The 19,845-nt window shown below is 30.5% G+C and overlaps 1 protein-coding gene across 1 annotated transcript; it reads left to right on the top strand.

The window, feature by feature from the left end:
- Positions 1–1,117: 1,117 nt before the first annotated feature.
- On the top strand, positions 1,118–6,870 carry LOC124938234 (uncharacterized RNA methyltransferase CT0009). Its single transcript, XM_047478643.1, has 10 exons — positions 1,118–1,568; positions 1,738–1,980; positions 2,108–2,263; positions 2,496–2,605; positions 3,157–3,265; positions 3,398–3,553; positions 3,628–3,743; positions 3,812–3,978; positions 6,091–6,221; positions 6,304–6,870. The coding sequence occupies exons 1-10, from the start codon at positions 1,233–1,235 to the stop codon at positions 6,421–6,423; spliced, it is 1,644 nt and encodes a 547-aa protein (XP_047334599.1). The 5' UTR covers positions 1,118–1,232; the 3' UTR covers positions 6,424–6,870.
- Positions 6,871–19,845: the final 12,975 nt, after the last annotated feature.

Here is a 19,845-nt window from a genome sequence, read left to right on the forward strand (position 1 = left end):
TCTGTTATGGTTATGTTTAATTAAACTATGGCCCTGATTCAGAAACTCGATAACTCTTAGTCTAGCTACATCATGTGATTATGGTTTTGGAAACAACATTTGGAATGGTTTTTCACCCGGGTGTGTTGTGGAATGTGGATTTATGTGTTATTGCTCTTCTTCAATGCATTGGGAAAAACTTACAATGTTGATGTCTAGTTGAAAACACATTGGTTTAAGTAGATTTCTTGTAAATATTATGCTAGTCTTCTTTAGAAAGAAAAGTAGTCTTTGTGGAGTTGAATCTGAATATGGGTTTGGTCGAATAAACAGTTTTTAGGTCGAGTATCTCTTCTGGATTAAATAATATTTTGAAGCATAATTTAATTAGAACCAACATTTGTTTGTCTACACTTACCTCCTCTATTGTTTTAAATGAGCTCATAATGTCTAAAAAAAAATGAATCTACACAAATTATGATCTCATTTCACTAAAATATCACAAATTTTGCACATAATTTTATTTAAAGTGCATGTCATGACATTAACCTTATTAACTAAAATAATAAATATTTGCACTTTTTTGAAGTTCGAAAAGCAAAACAATTGTTTTGCAAATTTATTTATATTATGAGCTTCTCATAAAAAGGCTGAAATTAGAACTTGTTGCAATGACCTAATTGCACATATATCTTTTTGTCAAGAACATGAATAAATTGCCATTTTACTAGAAGAGGTATCGCATAAGGGATAACATTGCTCATTTTTTTCTATACCAATCATGATGAATAAGGACGATAATTATAAACCGTTCCGTAATTTTTGATTCGAACTGTCCTGTTAGAGAATGTTTTTCTCCGAAATCGAATGAGGATAATGTGAAGACAGTATTTGTGTCTCCCGCTCCAATTCTGTCCCGATATATAACGTCACCAATATATTTATTTAAAATTTATTTTTTAAATAACATAGTATAACAGTGTCTCGCATAGATTATTTGATCGCATAGATTATTTGACCGATCAATTATTTGAAACCGAATGATACGAAAATGGTAGTAAAAAATAATCCTTAAATAGAATGAAGTAGAGATGCATACTTTCATTCTTAAATAGGTTAAAGTTAGACTACTATTATATTACCACCATTTTCGAAACTAAACCCAAGTATTATCCCCAACCCCATCTAGGAAAGGCCACACTTTTGCCTGCCGATTTTGCAGACTAAGCTCTGCGCAGCAGCTGGGCAAGGCGATGATGCCAAGTTGCGGAATTCGACGCTTAAACTCCCGTCCATGGCTTCACAACTTTTGCACGACGGCGTCTCCGTCTTTCTCATCCGCATTTTCCATGTCCTCTCCTCCCCCGCCTCAAACATCTGAAGGTACGGGACAGACGCTGCCAAAGAAGTCTCAGTCCTATTTTCCTAAGAAAGGACAAACATTGGAGCTGGCTTGCGAGAGCTTGGCTTTCAAAGGGAAAGGTCTTTGTAAAGTAGAAGAAAGTGGGTTCGTTGTCATGTGCGACAGAGCTCTACCCGGAGAGCGTTTCCTCGGCCGTGTCACTCGCAAGAAGGATAACTATGCCGAGGTTCATTTTTGCTTTTAATTTCTTTGAAAAAGATACAAGCTTGTTCTTTTTCTAATTCTATCTACTAATTATGAATTCATCCACTTTATCTGCTACCGTTCTTTCCCCTTTAAATTAAATTGGTGCTATGTCTATGTGATCCAAATTATACCACTTCAATTTTTCTCAGGTAACCAAAATAAAGACTATATCGCCACATTGGGACTCAGTGGAAGCCCCTTGTGAATATGCTTCATACTGTGGAGGTTGTAAAACACAGAATCTGTTGTATGAGGCACAAGTTAGGGCGAAGGAGCAACAAGTTCATGAGCTGGTACGACATGTTGGGAAGGTTCCTGATAAAGAATTGGTTGAATTTAACGTAATGAAGCCAATCATTCCATGCGATATTCAGTTTCATTACAGGAACAAGGTAATTGCGAAAACTAAGTTACCAAGGACAATAGAATTATGGCTTATGTTTCTGATTCTGATTCCTTTTTTTGCTTTGTACCCATTGCATGTTGATTCTATTTCAAGTTATATTTTACATGCTTCAGATGGAATTTTCATTTGGAAATCATGAATGGCTGCCAGAACCCCCAGAAGATAAACAAAGAACTAATAGCTATGCTCTGGGATTGCATGCTCCTGGATTCTTCGATAAAGTTCTGAATGTCAACAATTGCTTGCTGCAAAGTGAGCCTGCTAACAAGGTATTATCATATGATGTTTTTCAAATGGTGGCAATATGCATGATTCTGATCCATGGCAATCCCTATGTATGTGATTGTTGTGTGTGCATTTTATTCAGACTTTTCTCTTTTAGCTCTAGATATATGCACGATTTTTGTCCTTCTAATGCCTATAATGCTTAATGTTACTTCCTAGTAATACAATTGTTTCTCTTTTCTCCCATTTATCTAATTTTGTTAACTTGATTTTTAGGTTCTCAAAGTTATTCAAGATTGTTGGAGAGACCCAGAATTGAGCATTACTCCATATGACGTGTATTCTCATATGGGGTTTCTTAAGCACTTAATGCTAAGAACAGGCAGGTATCCATCATCTGTCTAACAGTCATAATGTATGCTAGATATTAAGCTCCTTGACCTTCTTTAAACATCTTACTTATCAATTATCATTATATCATAATGTAGAGATAATGAAGGAATTAAATATCAAGGAATTTGTGATATAATTAAATTATATCTATATATTTAATTTTGATGGTTTAGTTTAATTACCTTTACTTGACTCTTGAACTTATCAAGTGGTCATGTAATTTGTATGTGAAGAGAGAATCTGTATTATTTCCGAATGAAAAAAACTAGAATACATGGCTCTATGTATACAGTATGCTAATCAAATAAATCAAATCTTCCATTTTTTTTTTCTAAACACTTAATGTTTTGTTTTCTTTTCTTTATAAATTGGATAGTTTAAAGTTTGTTACCTGCTTGTCTCATAGTCTTAAGGAGCATCTCTTTGTCCAGAATTATAAATCCTTGCTTGTTCATTTTGTGAGATATCTTTTTAAATCCCTTTTAAGTGTGGATACTAATTTAAATAAATAAATTAACTTAATACTTGCACCAATAACTTTCAGGGATGTTGATAGCCTGCTGCCTGAAATTATGGTTAATTTTGTGACATCGGAATACAAGCCAGAGCTTTTGAAGCCCCTCGTAGAGAAAATTAAAAGCATTCCTGAAGTGGTTTGTACTGAAAAAAATAAGCAATTTATTCTAAACTGAATCCCAATTCCCATCATTTATGCTATTATACTAGCCAAAAATTACGACTTTTTAGATTTCATTTTCTGATAGCTACAGTCTCTGTTGGAACAGGTGAGCGTTGTAAACAATGTAAATTCTTCTGTTAGTAATACATCAGTTGGAGAGGAAGAATATGTATTGTTCGGAAAATCTTCAATCACAGAAATGTTAAGGGGGCTAACATTTCAAATTTCAGCAAATTCCTTCTTCCAGACAAATTCATTCCAGGTACCCACTAGAGGCATAACGTATTTCAGTCTACATATGCATTATTAATTCTCATTGTCAAGCTTTTTCATTAGGCAGAGGTTCTTTATGGTGTTGTTGAAGATTATGCTGGTCTAAGAGGAGACAAATCAGAAATTGTTCTCGACCTTTTCTGTGGCACAGGCACAATCGGCTTGACACTTGCCAAAAGGTAAATCAGATTTTTTTTTTGTGAGGTTCCAGAAACCTAAGATTGTCCTTTTGGTGGGCTTCTTTCAGAGTCAAACATGTTTATGGCTATGAAGTTGTTCCTCAAGCTGTTGCTGATGCTCATAGGAATGCTAAACTGAACAACATCTCAAATGCTACATTTGTCCAGGGTGATCTGAATAAGATTGATGAGAATTTTGGGAAGAATTTTCCCAAGCCTGATATTGTCATAACAGGTAACGTAACTCATTAACATTAGACTTGTTAGTATATGTAATATGTTGAAACAACATAGACATTTCTCCCTGATGAACTAAAGAAGCAAATAAAAAATTAGTTAGACCACTGTTGAAAAACAAAGAAACTTGGAATCTTATTGTCGGTGAAACAAGCCTATTTGGAATCTTGTATTTGATCACGATCTCTTTCACAATCACAATGAGAAATTTCCAAAGTTAAAATTGAAAATTTCATTTGGTATAAGATTATAGTGTAATTTTTGTTGCTTTTGTATACGAATCATATTCCAGATCATTATCCAAATTATAAAGTATTTTTTTTTTCATTTGTAATCATTCATACTTCACATCAATCTGGAACGTATCCCCAAGTCTATATCTGAAGTGTAACGTGTTTGACAAAACACTTTTCGAGTGTATCATGATGCTGATCCGAGCTCAAGTAACATTTGTCATTATCTCAGTCTCAGGATCAATGTAAAGCGGAGTTCCAAGTAGGCTGCCAAAGTGGCCAAGTCCTTTATCGGTGTACATGTGGTGTGATGTTTCTAAAATTTACCCAGATTTGTTCCGTGGGTCTAAATTTCAGATTCATACATTCTTTCCACTTTTCAACTTTAAACAAATCACTTCCGCTTCTAAACATAAGATAATAGAAGCCCACTTATTTCTGAGCACTTTCTCAAGCCTAATAAATTCACATTGCTTCATTAGGGAGTCCTTAACAGCCGGTAATGAGAACTTTATGCCTTCTTCCTCCACTTTAACTGGGAGGGAGAACTCAAAAGGGGTGATGCTAGCTGGTGTCTTTCTTTGCCAAGTTCTTTCCACTATTATATGTTTGGTAACCCTACGCTTCGGACACGCCCTCAGTTCTTTCAATAATATTGACAGAACATGAAACAATGTCCTTGTATACATTCTCACAGAACTATTTCCAGTATTGCAAATAACAAACATTGAACTAAATCATTATCTCTTCATTTCCCCATTTTCTAAACAGTTGTGAGCCTGTCCCATTAGGAATGACGCTATCAGTTCTCTAATTTTGTGAGTTATTTTACAACCCACCTAGCAAAATTGAGGGAATAACATTCAACACCACCAATATCCTTACTGCCAATATTTTCAGAAACTTATAAATTTTGTTGTAACTAGAAATAAGATTAGTCTTAAAACATTTTTCAAATAAACTTTCACCATTTCCAATATTATCAAAACTATTTCAATCTGTGACATTTTTATTAATCAGATGGTTTTTCATTAAAAAATGTTCACAATCCCCGTCATCAATTATCACTCAAACTCATTCAGACTCATTAGTTTTACCTGTAGACTTTCAAAAGATATATCTGGGATGAATCAATTATCACTCAAACTCATTCAGACTCATTAGTTTTACCTGTAGGGGAGACTTTCAAAAGATATATCTGGGATGAGGATAACCTTCGGCTTTGAAACTCTTTTGGCCACTACAGATGTATAACTATTCAACTTTTCCCTACCTCCTGATCTCCCATAGAGAAACAGAGAAACGGGGTGGTGTAATGTCTCTTCCCTTCACTTTCTTGCTTATGAGTGTACAAGATTGATTTCGGATTCAGAAGATTTCGACTCAGGCCGTTCTTCACTTTGCCTGCCTACTTGTAACCTCGTTTACATCGATCCTAAGACTGAAAGAATGACAAATGTTACTTGAGCTCTCTGATTAACAGATACACCCGAAACTGTCTTGTCGGACACGTTACACTTTAGAGATAGACTTGGAGAGACGGTTCAGATTATTTTTTTCTAACATCATGATTAGATCATTTTTAATCATGAAAACATTTTTTTAGATGATTGTGGTTTTTGACAAAAATAACAAATATAAATTTTTTATGATCAACATGAAAAAATGTCATACCAAAACAGCATATTGAGACTATGTATGGTTAATATACATGAAGTCTATGTAAATATCACAATGAAGAGTAAAGATTAGTACTTGGTACCTAAGATCAAATTGCAAAATAAAAGATTATTTCAACTTCCTTTGGTTATTGTACATACTAATGATCCTACCATCTTAAGTACTGTCTATCTCACATGAAAAAAAACACATTTCAGATCCAAACAGACCTGGTATGCACATGAAGTTGATTATGTTTTTATTGAAGTTGCAAGCCCCTCGAATCATTTATGTATCGTGCAACCCAGCAACCTGTGCACGTGACCTGGATTATTTATGTCATGGCGTGGTACTGGCTAACGTCCAATCTTTACAGTTTTTTTTTGTTAATTTTCTTTTTACGTGAAAAGAGTTTAAAACTTTTTTTGCAGGAAGGAAAAAATGTGAAAGGATGCTATAACTTAACGAAGCTACAGCCAGTAGACATGTTCCCTCATACCCCTCACATTGAGTGTGTTTGCCTCCTGGAGCTTAGTGATCAAGAACATTAGGGTTATTACGGGAATTTGAGAGTTTTAGAGAATCGACGAAGAGTTTGCAAGTATTTAATTCTCGGCCTTATGATCATGTTCTTTGTTTTTGGTTAGCTTGCTTGTCAAGGCCAATGAACCCGATGAATTCAAGGAGTGTTAATTATAGATATATTCTTGTGAGTGTTCTACATCACAATCAATTGACAATGATTTTATTTTTTTGACGAGAAAACAAAGGGTCTTTGAGATTGAGCTGCTCTAAGACTAGAACACTTGTAAGTGTCATGGCTTCAATCACTTGCACTTGGAGCTATGGAAGGAGAAAGGGCATGGTAGAAATAAGTCAATGAATTTTTATATTTGTAGTGTTTTGAATGTTAATTTGCTAACAGAGAGATGATAGCCATGTATTCATATTATTGAAACTTCATTTTCAATGTCAATTTTAAGATTGGATTTGCTGACTGTGATCACTTTCGGGTGAGCTTTTGTGTTCTCATGTTAGTTGTTTTGTATGACAATATCGATGTTACATTTTTGTAGATTCTTATATGTAAGGCATGAAACTAGTGGATGTTTTCACAAGGAATTATGCTCTCAGTGAAACCCTTAGTTTTTTTTTTATTATTTGAGAATTAAAGGAGAACTAGTATGACACTCCACAGTCATCCTCTCTCACTTAAACTCAAAACGCTTTCAAGATGGAATCGAACTTGTTACCTTTAGGTCTCTTAAGTCGACTTTTATTACTATACCTTTATGTTTTACGAGAATTCTTTTAGAAAATTATAGGCCACAGAAAAACCAACCAAATGTATCACTTTATTGTGGCATTGACATCATTGGAAAGGACAAAAACACAAATGTATAAATAACTTAACAAAAAGTACTTAGAGAATTTTAGAATGTAGAATTCTACCATTTGTTTAATTTAAAATACTTATTAAGTTAAATAATGGTTTCACTTAACTCATCTGCATTTCCAACACGAAGAGAAAAACCAACCAAATGTATCACTTTATTGTGGCATTGACATCATTGAAAAGGACAAAAATACATATGTATAAATAACATAAGAAAAAGTACTTAGAGAATTTTAGAATGTAGAACTCTACCATTTATTTAATTTAATATACTTGTTAAAGTAAATAACTCATCTGCATCTCCAACACAAAGAGACGAGATATCAACATAGTGATCAATAAAAATAGTCGACATAAGAGATCAAAAAGTCATGGGTTCGATTCTCATTGGAAACGTTTTAAATGAAAACAGAGAACCATTGTTGTGCGGCGTCATGTTATTTCTCCTTATTTAAAAAAAATGAAATACATGACGAGACAAACTTTGATTTTTATCATTTTATGTTATACCTATGGGTGTAAACGAGTCGAGCTGAGTATCATACTATTCAATTACTCGATTGAGTACCAAAGTTTATACTAGGAGAGTTTGACTTTTTGACGGGCGAAAGAGACTTATGGCCCAGGGGATCGCACAAGTGGAGCATGTGGTTGAATTCGATGCAAAACGAAGAACCTTACCCGGGCTTGACATGCCGCGAATCCTCTTGAAAAAGAGGAGTGCCCTTGGGAATGCGGACACAGATGGTGCATGACTGTCGTCAGCTCATGCCGTAAGGTGTTGGGTTAAGTCCCAACGAGCGCAACCCTCGTGTTTAGTTGCCATCATTGAGGTTGGAATCTTGAACAGACTACTGGTGATAAACAAGAGGAAGGTGAGGATGACGTCAAGTCATCATGCCCTTATGTCTTGGGCGACACACGTACTACAATGGCCGGGACAAATGGCAGCGTGAGGGTAAGCTAACCCCCAAAAACCCGTCCTCAGTTCGAATTGCAGTGTCCTAATGTTTCTCCACCAAATTGTAGTACAAAATCATCCTAAGATCTCAATTTGGGCATGCATATGCCAAACGTGAATACCCTGAAACAATGTGAAATAAATACATCAATTTTTATCATTTTTAATAAAATCATCCCATAATAAATCAACAAAGCCCAAAATAATGTCTCTTTCCCTTCTAATTTACCTTCTCCCCAGACAGACATAACATTTCAGTACACGAAAGTGGGCACCCTACTACTTCTTTTGGCTTCAATTGGCGCGGGTTAAGAGTTGGTTCGCCTTAGCCCTGTGAATGAGAATGGTAGAAAAACGAGAATGGGAAAGTCCCAATTCTTTTAGGTGATGGATGTACACTTTCTTAACCCGCTGCTATTGCGAAAGTGTATATCATGATTCTTCTGTCGCAAGTACACTTTCTGTGGAGGTGAAGAAATAAGCCATTATCTCGACAATAATAAAGCAAGCTAGTGTTTGCAGTGAACTCGTAGTCATTCATTACAATATGAATTCCTAATTCTCTGGCAAAGACATCCCTTTTGATAATTTCTTCGTATGTCCCGCTTTGTGATTTATAAATTGCTTTGTGATTTATAAATTGCTTTGGCACAAAACAAGAAACGACCTAGTTGGGTCTTGCCAACACATAAATGGTTGAGAGTTCACATTTTTATTTTCTTTGGTAAAATCAAGTCCACTGCGCGGAGACATTCATAAACTGCTCTACCATAATTTAGCGGGGCTCTTTTTGAACAAAAATAAAAGCTAAGAAAGAATACAATAAATAAAGCTAAACTTTCTTGTTATTTTAATAGTACATATTTTAATTATTAAAACCTGATAAATAATTTTATCTGAAACTATTAAAAAATAAAAATTAAACTATAAATTTTTATCATATGTATTTTATGTAATGATTTATGTGTTTATCTTAATTATCTCCAATTTTCTATTGGATAATAGATACATTATTATTTAAAAATAAAGGTGCGCTTGGTTCAAATAAAGGAAGATAATGAGAATGTGTAATAAGAATATGTATGATTGATAGAAGTGTATTGTTTGGTTAAGTCCGATAATAATTAACATTAGCATTGATAATGTTTGCTTTGGTCAGAGGAATACTATTAAGAATATTAAAATAGTACAGTAATTAATTTTTATATTAAATTTTTATATATTTTATAATTTAATATATTAACTTTATTATTTTTGTTTATTCTCTTCCTATCATTACTTAATTAAAAAATATATTAAATTAATTTAATATATATATATATATAAATAAATAAATAAAAAAAAGAAATAATTAGTAAAGTAAAAAAATATTAATAAATTTCATATTTAATATTTTATTCTCTTTATATATATTTTTATTAATGATTAAGATTGTGACGATATAATTTAGTGGTAAAATTGCTATTTTTTATATATTCCTTGCCCATAGTTGGGAGAGGATTGGTTGTCCCTAAGTATGTCTCAAAGGCACCATATTTTAAAATTAATGTATTTTATAGATAAAATTGTATGTCGATCCAACAAATTATTTTAAAATACATTTATTTTGAAAAATGACACCGCCTTTATAATATAATTGGGACATTAGATCCTCGTCCATTTCAAACCCGTATTGACATAAAAAATCATGAGATATGTTTATATAATAATGTTTATTAATTGAGTTAACATACTCATCAACTTGAAATGATTAAAAATGAAAATAAAAATTTATAGGCTTACAACTTAACAAAATTTTACTTGAGCTAATAAAATTTTGAGGAGTGATAGAATGAAGGATTTAATGAGGGAATTTAGTGAGGGAATGACGTGGCATCACCTTCATTTTGGAAAAGATAAAAGTGAGAGAAAAGAGAGAAATTATTTAATTTTTTCAGCGAATAAGATTATGCCACGTCATTCCCTCACCAAATTCCCCCACCTAATCATTTCTCTAAAATTTTATATTTTAAATTCTACATAAAATTATATTTTAAATTCTACATAAAATTGAATGAATGTGTAACAAATAACCTCTCTATTATCAATAATTTTATATAAATATTTTTTCTTTTATTATATTTATATATAAATAAAAGCTTAACCTATTAAATCAGAATACTATATACATATAAATTAAAAATAAGAATAAAGATATATAAAACACAAAGTATTTAAAAAAAAATAGTTAGGAAAAATATGATATAAATATTTATATATATAAATAAATATGTAACATTATATAATTATTATATATTAAAAATGAAATTAAAAGATAAATATTTTTTTAGAATAATATATATATATATATATATATATATATAAAAGAGAAAAAAATAAAATTATTTTTATTAATAAATTTATATAATATATTGAGAAAAATTAGGATATAATAATAATCTTATATATTATTATTATTATTATTATTATTTTATTTGATATTAGAATAAAAGATAGTAATATTTTATTATAATTTTTATAAAAAATTATATATATAAAAAACTCATTTACATACTATAAACTAATAAAAGTTCATTTAAATATATATATATATATATATATATATATATATATATATACCATTTTAAATTGGCTCTATACATGGGCTCATATAGTATCGTAAACATGGTTATTTTTTTTATATTAAATATAATATTTATTAATTAAATATAAATTTTCTCACTTTCATTTTTTTTTATTAATTGGTTAATTAATTTATCCTTCTTTTTGTTTGTTTATTTTTATGTCTTTTATCTTCTTTCTATATTAACATAAATTATTTTAAAATTGATTGGTCATTTTAGGAAATAATACTTATATATTATGATGTACAAAGTAGTTCAATGTTTAATGTAATATTTATTTATATTAAAAATTATAAATCATGAATTAAAGATTAAATAGAATGAATATTAATTTTATTTTTATTTATATTTAAAAAAAATACTACACACAAATATTATATTAGAACAAAATTCACAAATAAATAATTAAATTTTTTCAACAAAATTTAAAGACTGGTTATAATAGAACAAATCCTTCCAAAAACATTAATAGAACAAAACTAATACTAGAAAAAAATTGAAAAGATAGAAGAGAAATATAATCATTAAAGGAAGAATAAAGAAAAATATAAAATGAGTATTTAATTACTAAAAAAAGAAGGGAGAGAAAAATAAATATTTAATTATTAAATATTATTTAAAAAAATGAATTCTCTTTATTAAAAATGGTTAGAATTTTTAATAGTTCATACCTCTTACCTCTAATTAAGATAGTTGAACCAGCACATACATTTAAACAAGTTTATTTAAACAAGTTTTTTTCTTATTGAAAATATAACTTACAAATATATATATATATATATATATATATATATATATATATATATATATATATATATATATATATATAATTATAAAATTATTTCAATAATCAAAAGTAATTTAAAAATTAAAGTGTTAACATTTCATACTTAAAACTAAGGTTCGAATCTTTCTAAAAGTAATTATTATATGTGGGTGTGCGAACATTGATAAATGAAGCGAAAACGATAATGTATGCACCCTGGCCACAAATTAAGTTCTTCCATATATATATATATATATATATATATGGCCTCTATGGGTAGAATTTGTCGGGGACCTGAGAGGCAGTGGTTTACCAACCGCTTATCTCTAACTTGTGAACTTAGCCGATACAAAGCTATATAATACCACTCAATTTTTCATATTCGGCGATTCGATCTATGATTTATCATTCATGGACGTTGATAAGATTCTTCCATTTAGCAACACCTTAGAATGCCATAGCCTTAAAGTTAAGGACGACGTTCAAACGAAGAAAGGCTTATGGTGGATACCTAGGCATCCATAGACGAGGAATGACGTAGTAAGCGACGAAATGCTTCGGGGATTTGAAAATAAGCATAGATCTGGAGATTCACGAATAGGTCAACATTTCAAACTACTGATGTGTTTAGTTGAAATAAGAATTCTTTTTGATCGAATCATCTACTTTGGTTTGTTTACTATAGAGGCATCTGTCGTTTTAAGATTCATCAAATGGAATTTGATTTCCATTACGCCTTTTTTAATTTAAGTTCGCAAAATCACCCATTAGAGCCGGCATTAATCATTGATCCTTAGGGCGTGTTATCAAAATACCTATATCTATAGCTGTGGCAATTGGTTGGGACGTAATTTGGTAATGCGCCAATTTGCCCACGGTTAATAATACATTTTTTTTCAGCATTAAAATTATTAATTATATATATATATATATATATATATATATATATATATAAAATTCATAAAATATAATAAATATTTGTTATTTTAATTTATATTATATATATATATATTTTAAAAAATATAAAAATTAAAAAATAAAATTAAAAATATTTAACTAAATAAGTTAAGTTTATAAAGTGTTTGAATTTTTTTATTTATTATTGTAATAAACAAAATAAGAAATTACATACTTAAAAAATAGTTTAGAATTGACAGAAAATTTAAAAAAGAAAAATATTAATATATATTTAAATTAAAAATATATTTAACTAAATATGTTAAATTTTAAATTGATTAAGAAACATATTTGATAACTAAATATGTTAAATTTTAAATTTATTAAGAAACATATTTGAGACTTATTTTTTATTATCACATATATTTTTATTTAATTATTTATATATCTATATCTATATATACATATGTTAGGTTTAAATAGTTGTTAATAATTTATTATTGTAAAAAACCTATTTTTTTAGTTTAATTATTTTTTTTTTCAATTATCTATTATAATAATTTATTATTTTAAAAATAAATTAAGACACTTTATTTAACAATTTTTTACTACATATTTTTTAAAATTATATATATATATATATTAATTTTAAATATTTTTTATATTATATTTTTCCAATTAATTATTATATTAATTTATTTATTTTTAAATAATTTATTCTATTCAATTTATTTATTTTTCTATTTTTAATAAATGTCAATTTTACTAAATTTGGTTATTAAATAATTAAAATTATTATAAATATAAAAAAAATTAAATGAAGTAGTTAGATGATTTTTTAGTATTGTTATTTTTCAAATAAATATATTATAAAAATATTATACCCAAGTAAAATTTTATATAATTTGATTGGTAATTTGATTCAAAATTTAATGTTTGATAATTTTTTTTTTAAATTATTTTCTTTTCACCTAAGGAATGTTGTTAATTTATATAAATTATATATTTCTTTTATATGCTTTTTAAATTAGTATTTAAATTTTATATTATTTATTGATTTGTTAGAATGAGGTGGTATTAACTAAAAAGGAGCATATAATGATTTCAGTTTATTCCATAAATAACTGTGAAAAACAAAATTGAGGCCGGTTGGAACGTGAGTACAAAACTCGATTGATTAACAATATTATTTTACGACAAAATAACTATTAACACTAACTCGATTGATTAACAATATTATTTTACGACAAAATAACTATTAACACTTTTTTTTTTTATTGAAATAGGCTATCCCCACTTGTATGGAGAACCAAACAAGAATTTTCATCTATTGGACTGCAAATTTATCTTGAGACTTCCAACATAATGTGTGTATCTATAAGACTATTATTGAATGTTGTGGTTAACTACTGCATTTGATTCTTTCTTTCTTTGTCTGATAAATCACAAATTTTGAGTGATTTTCCAGATAATTTATTAAAAATCATGTTATAATTTGAAATAAATATTTTTAATAGAATTTCAATATTTGGTTGTCATCTTCAATGATTAAATAGATAAAAAAAAAAGAGTTTTATTCTTTAAAAATTAATGTTATTAGTACCTAGTCTTTTTTATTTTCCTAATTTGATGGAATAAATGTTAGATCATATATAAACCATGCTGATTCTGGTTTATGATTTTACTTTCAATTAAAAATATTAAATTGTTAAATCAAAATTAACTTTTGAAATGGATTTTCAATTAAGGAACCTAGTTAATGGTGGCGGATTGCATAGATATAATTACAAACAAACTGGATGCTACAATCTCAAATGTAGTGGCTTCGTTCAAACAAGTTGAACGTTTGTCTTTGGCTCGGCCCTAAGACAAATTTCCACTTATAACAAAAAATTGAAGGAGATATAAATTTATATTTCTAAGTTACAAAGTGTTTCATGATTAAATGCTTAGTGATTTTACTTTCTAACCTAATAAATCATCTTGGAAGAATCATAATTTTAATACGAAAATGATGGATGTACCAGGACAATCGAACAAGAAATTGATTGCTCCAATTGGATAAGGGAGTTAATATGGTATTGATCACGCCAACTTTTTAATAATTTAGATGTGAATGTGAGTCCTATTTCTGTAGGCAGATAGATTTTGTATTATAACGGTTGTGTAGGTGACTTATATACCAATGTTAATTAAGTTTAGAGTTAATCGGATAATCTTAGAGTAATTTAGTCTTCGTGACATAATTACCACTTTATAAATATTTTGCCTTTTCATTATTCTTTCAAGTTACATTTATCAATAAGTATTTTGTAGTTAATTACAATAGAAATTAACAACATTTGTTAATTGCCTCATCCAAGACATTAATATAAATTGTAACAATTAACAAATTTATTTTCATTTGGATTGAATTTTATCTTAATTCACATTGAATTTGGTGAATTTCATTTGAATTAAATTTCACCTTAATTCATATTTGAATTTGATGTGAATTTTATTTGGATTAAATTTCACCATTAATTCACATTTAAATTTGGTATGAATTTCATTTTGATTAAAATTTACCATTAATTCATATTTAAATTTAGTGTGAATTTCATTTATCCAAATATCATTTCCATTTAATTAACGAGATTAGTTTAATTTTAACAATCCCCCACATTAATGGAAATTGAAATATTAACTTGGTAAAATGTTCAATAGTTGAATCCTATATAGGATATGTAAGTGTGACCCTATGAACATTCCTTTATGAAAGTAAACCGATTAGTAAACTCGATGTCCTTGAACGATTTTGTCTTTTGTGTGAACGATTACACGCTCTTACATAAAATTTTTCTTGATACATGTCAGTTCTCATGATTGTGTTCGTTTTGACCATAAACACTCACCTAGTTCAGTGAGTGGGTTTATAATTGAGCTGTACAATTTTTTCGAGGCGACTCCACTTCTCTCTCAAATAGGTGATCTCTCTGTTCACAAAAAATCATTAAAATCTCGTGTGATTATTCTTTCCCGAAATACGATTTTATCGTAGGATTTTCCACCCATATAAATCCACCAAGTTTAGTTCAATAGGATTGTCCCATTGAACAAGTTCTTGGTATCTCTAGTTATCATAGGTTGGATTTCCCTTCATACTAACTTATTGTAGGCTTAAGTCTCAATCCTTGAGAGGACTTTAACATCAACTCTCTATTTAACACTTTGGTTAGTAAATCCACAATATTATCTTTTGATTTTACATAATTAATTGAGATAATTCTAGTAGAGAGTAATTGTCTAATGATATTATGTCAACGACGTATATGTCTAGACTTACCATTATACATATTGTTAGATTAAGTTAAATAAAGAAAAAATGAAACTAATTAAAAGAGAAATAATTAATTAAGTTGAATTAAGAAAATTGCTATAATTGATTAAAATGAACTTAGGTGAATAAAAATAAATTTAATCAATACAAAATAGTTTTGATGATGCATTAATAAGTGAATAAAACTAAGTTCTGCAAATGTTTAATGCGCATATACAAATCAATAAGCGCATCACTTCAACAGCAAAGCTGAGGAAGCGCGAGCGAACGTCTCATTTCAGAAGCAGTCTAAAGAAGTGTGAGCAGACTCCTTGCTTTAGCAGTAGTCTGAAGAAACGCGAGAAGACACATTGCTTCAGCAACAGTCTGAAGAAGTGCGAGAAGACGCCTTGCTTCAACAGCAGTTTGAAGAAGTGCGAGCAGACGCCTTGCTTTAGCAGCAGTCTGAAGAAGTGCGATCAGACGCCTTGCTTCAGCATTAGTCTAAAGAAGCGCTAACAACCGAGTAATGCTAGAAGTAGTCTAAAGTAATGAACAACTGTACTGCGTCAACAGTAGTGTCCGCTATCAGCAGACTGCCCAGTCAGCTTAACATGATAAAAATGTACAACTGCCACATACACTATTATTCCACTAGCCCGCGCTGTACCTTCCAATACACCACGTTCTACCGAATATTTTGTAGTACTATCTCGTACGCCACGATCCAACGAATATATTTCAATGCGTACTATCTCGTACACTTGGCTTACAACCATTAAAAAACTGACACATATCCAAGAATCAGATTCGACCATTGCTACGCTTCAAAGATAAAAGAGCAGCATAGTACAACGGTGAATCTCTCGTTTCCAGAAATCTTGATTACCAGATCTCTTTGCGCGAATCTTGAATCAATTCACTCTCTCTCCAGCTCATATTTCTCAAGTTTATTTTTTAATTCACTACGTTAAGCTGAGAGATAATTTACTGTACTACTTGATAGTCATTTTCAATGTGTTGTAAATTGAACAGAACGTTGTCTATTAAACAGTGAGTGATAGCTAGAAGTTCAGAACAGACCGTTGTTAAGTCTTGAGTTCTGGCTGGGTTTGTGTAGGCGCTATATAAATCAAAGCCTTCTAGTGGAATTCTTCTAGAAATAGAAGAAGGGGTGACGTAAGAGTTTTATCTCCGAACATCCATTAAATCGTGTGTTATTAACTTACTGTTTTACTCAATCCATTATATGTAGCTACAAATATAGCAAGTAATTTCTTCACTTGAAACCGTTCAAGAGCTTGCTACGATTTTTCAAAGAATAAAAACAAATTTTCATCTCTAACAGGATTAAAATCGAATTGAAAATGATAATTAATACAATAATATTTAACTCCCTTTTATTATTGTCATCGATCCTAACAAGTGATCAGAGCAAGGTTTTCCTAAGTAATGTCTCTCCTAAACAAAATCTCAATGTTCTCAAAGGAAGATATGATGATTGGAAGATTATGATGCAAGCTCATTTGGCTGCTCAAGATGATGATATGTAGTATGTCATCACTAATGGTCTAATGAAGATTATGAAGGTCAGCACAACCATAACTTCAACTGATGGTGCTCCTGAAATGAAGGAGAAACCAAGATTTGAGTGGTCTGCTGAAGATAAGAGGAAAACCAACCTCGACAATGTGACCAAAAATATTCTCTACAAGATGCTAAACAAGAATATATTCAGCAAGATCAAGTCATGCTCTACTGCCAAAGAAATTTGGGAGAAGATGACTCAGCTGTGTGAGGGAAATGACCAAACCAAAGAAAACAAACTAATGGTTACCACACAAAAGTTTGACAGCATCAAGATGCGTCCTAGAGAGACAATGACTGAATTCGATGAACGATTCAACAACATTGTCATTGAACTATCCACTCTGGGAAAGACATATAGCAACAGAGAGGTTTCCATTAAAGTCACGAGATCTCTGCCCAGAGAATGGGAAATCAAGACGATGATGATGAGGGAATCCAAAGATCTCAACAAGCTTGAGCTGCATGACCTATTCGCCGATCTGAAAGCCTATGAGTTTGAAATAAAATCAAGGAATGCAGAGGAGCCATCCACATCCGTCTCAACAAAAGCGTTGGTGACTGTTAAAGAGTCACCTGCCCCGACAGCTGCGAAGTCTGCTGAGCAGATCAATAGCAATGCAATGTCATTATTCGTCAAGAAGTTTGACAAATTCATGAAGAAGACTCATTCCAACTCTAAGTCTAATGATAATAATTATAAGAATGAATCCAAAACTAACTTAAAATTCTTTAACTCTGAAAAACCATGTCACTTCAAGGCAGATTGCAGAAAGCCAAAGAGGGACGACAAGAAGCCCCTTGACAAAATAAACAAGAAGGAGTAGAAAGCTCTACTGTCTGAAGAAAGTAAAATCAAGTGGGCTGACAACGATTCAGATGATAACTCATCAAGCGAGAGTGAAGACGAAAACATCAAATTCTTCATGGCTAATAACACTGAGGTATTTGACTTCTCTTCTGACAAATTCACGAGAGATGAACTAACTACTACACTCAATGACATGGTCATTGAGTACAAGAAACTGTCAAACTCTTTTAATAAAATAAATTTGAAAAACAAATCTGCCAGTACGAGCTCTTCATCCCAAAACAATGAACCAGAAGTCTTGAAAAATAAAATAAATGAGCTCTCAGCTGAGAATGAGAAGCTCAAAGAAACTATCCAAATTTTTCTACTAAAAACCAAAGGTTAAATTACGTGGTTAGTTCCTAGAGAAAAGTCTGGAGATGCCGTCAAGCTACTAATTACGCAGCAAAGACCTGTCAGATACAAATCCAGTTTAGGATTTGTTAATGGCAACCCAAATGAGTCCAACAAAATGTTGAACCCAATAAAAAGGCGAACTTAAACCCATAAGTTTTATCAAGAGAAATTTAACTGACACTATAAATAATAACAGTTGTGATGACTTAAATTTAAAAGATGAGATTAAATATATTAAGCCAACTTCAAGCTGGTTTAAGCTCAAGAAAAGGGCAGCCAGCTGGTCTGGCAAACAAAAACTTGACAAAAAGTCAAGAAGTTTTTTTTTATTATCAAAAACCATCTTCTAAAGTTAAGGGATCATCAGCTGGCAGGAAGACGTCTGTCGAGTCTAAATCATACGCAATATTAACAACTCAAAATGGGAGATCCATAAAGATAACTCAAATATGGATCCCCAAGGGACTGATCAACCATGGACCCAAATGAATATAGGTACCAAAGATGTAAATATGTTTATTTGTAGGTAAATTAGGACAACTGCCTGGAAGAATCTGTTTAGTATCTGAACAACGACTACTCTAGACACATGACAGGCAATGACCGACTACTAACTAAAATAACGAAATTTACATGACCTAAGATCACATTTAGTAAAACCATGGGTAAATGTAAGATTATCCATGGTAGCCTTAATATTAATAACGTGTTGCTGGTAGAAAATATATATTATAACTTGATTAATATTAGTCAGATGTGTGATAACGGATATACAATAGATCTTCAAAAACATGCCTGTCTTGTTAAGGATCAACAAGTGAAGACCCTGTTGATAGGAAGTAGGGTAGGAAACTCATATAAGATGAACTAGAAGAATAAGGCGTCTAATCCTGTATGCATGATAGTTAAAAATGATCAAAACTGGCTATGGCATAAAAGACTAAATCATTTTAATTTTAAAACCACTAACAACATCTGTTCAAAAGATTTAGTAATTGGAATACCTAAACTGAAGTTTTCTAAAGATAAGGTCTGTCCTGTTTGTTAGATGGGAAAACATGACAGATCAACTTTTAAAAATAAAGGGAATATTTAATCCGAGGAGTGTCTGGAATTATTACACATGAATCTGTTTGGTCCAATTCTAGTAACCAGTTTATGGGGAATGAGATATACCCTTGTCATAATTGATGATTATTCTAGATTTACTTGGATAATATTTTAGGTATCTAAGGAT

The sequence above is a fragment of the Impatiens glandulifera genome, chromosome 1 (assembly GCF_907164915.1).
Source record: "Impatiens glandulifera chromosome 1, dImpGla2.1, whole genome shotgun sequence".
In the NCBI taxonomy this organism is placed as follows: domain Eukaryota; kingdom Viridiplantae; phylum Streptophyta; class Magnoliopsida; order Ericales; family Balsaminaceae; genus Impatiens; species Impatiens glandulifera.

Excerpts from the sequence above, each read along its gene's own strand:
- LOC124938234 (XM_047478643.1), top strand. The coding sequence starts at position 1,233 with ATGATGCCAAGTTGCGGAATTCGACGCTTAAACTCCCGTCCATGGCTT. Across the intron at positions 2,264-2,495 it reads AAAGTGAGCCTGCTAACAAG|GTTCTCAAAGTTATTCAAGA; the intron begins GTATTATCATAT and ends CTTGATTTTTAG. Across the intron at positions 3,266-3,397 it reads TTAAAAGCATTCCTGAAGTG|GTGAGCGTTGTAAACAATGT; the intron begins GTTTGTACTGAA and ends CTGTTGGAACAG.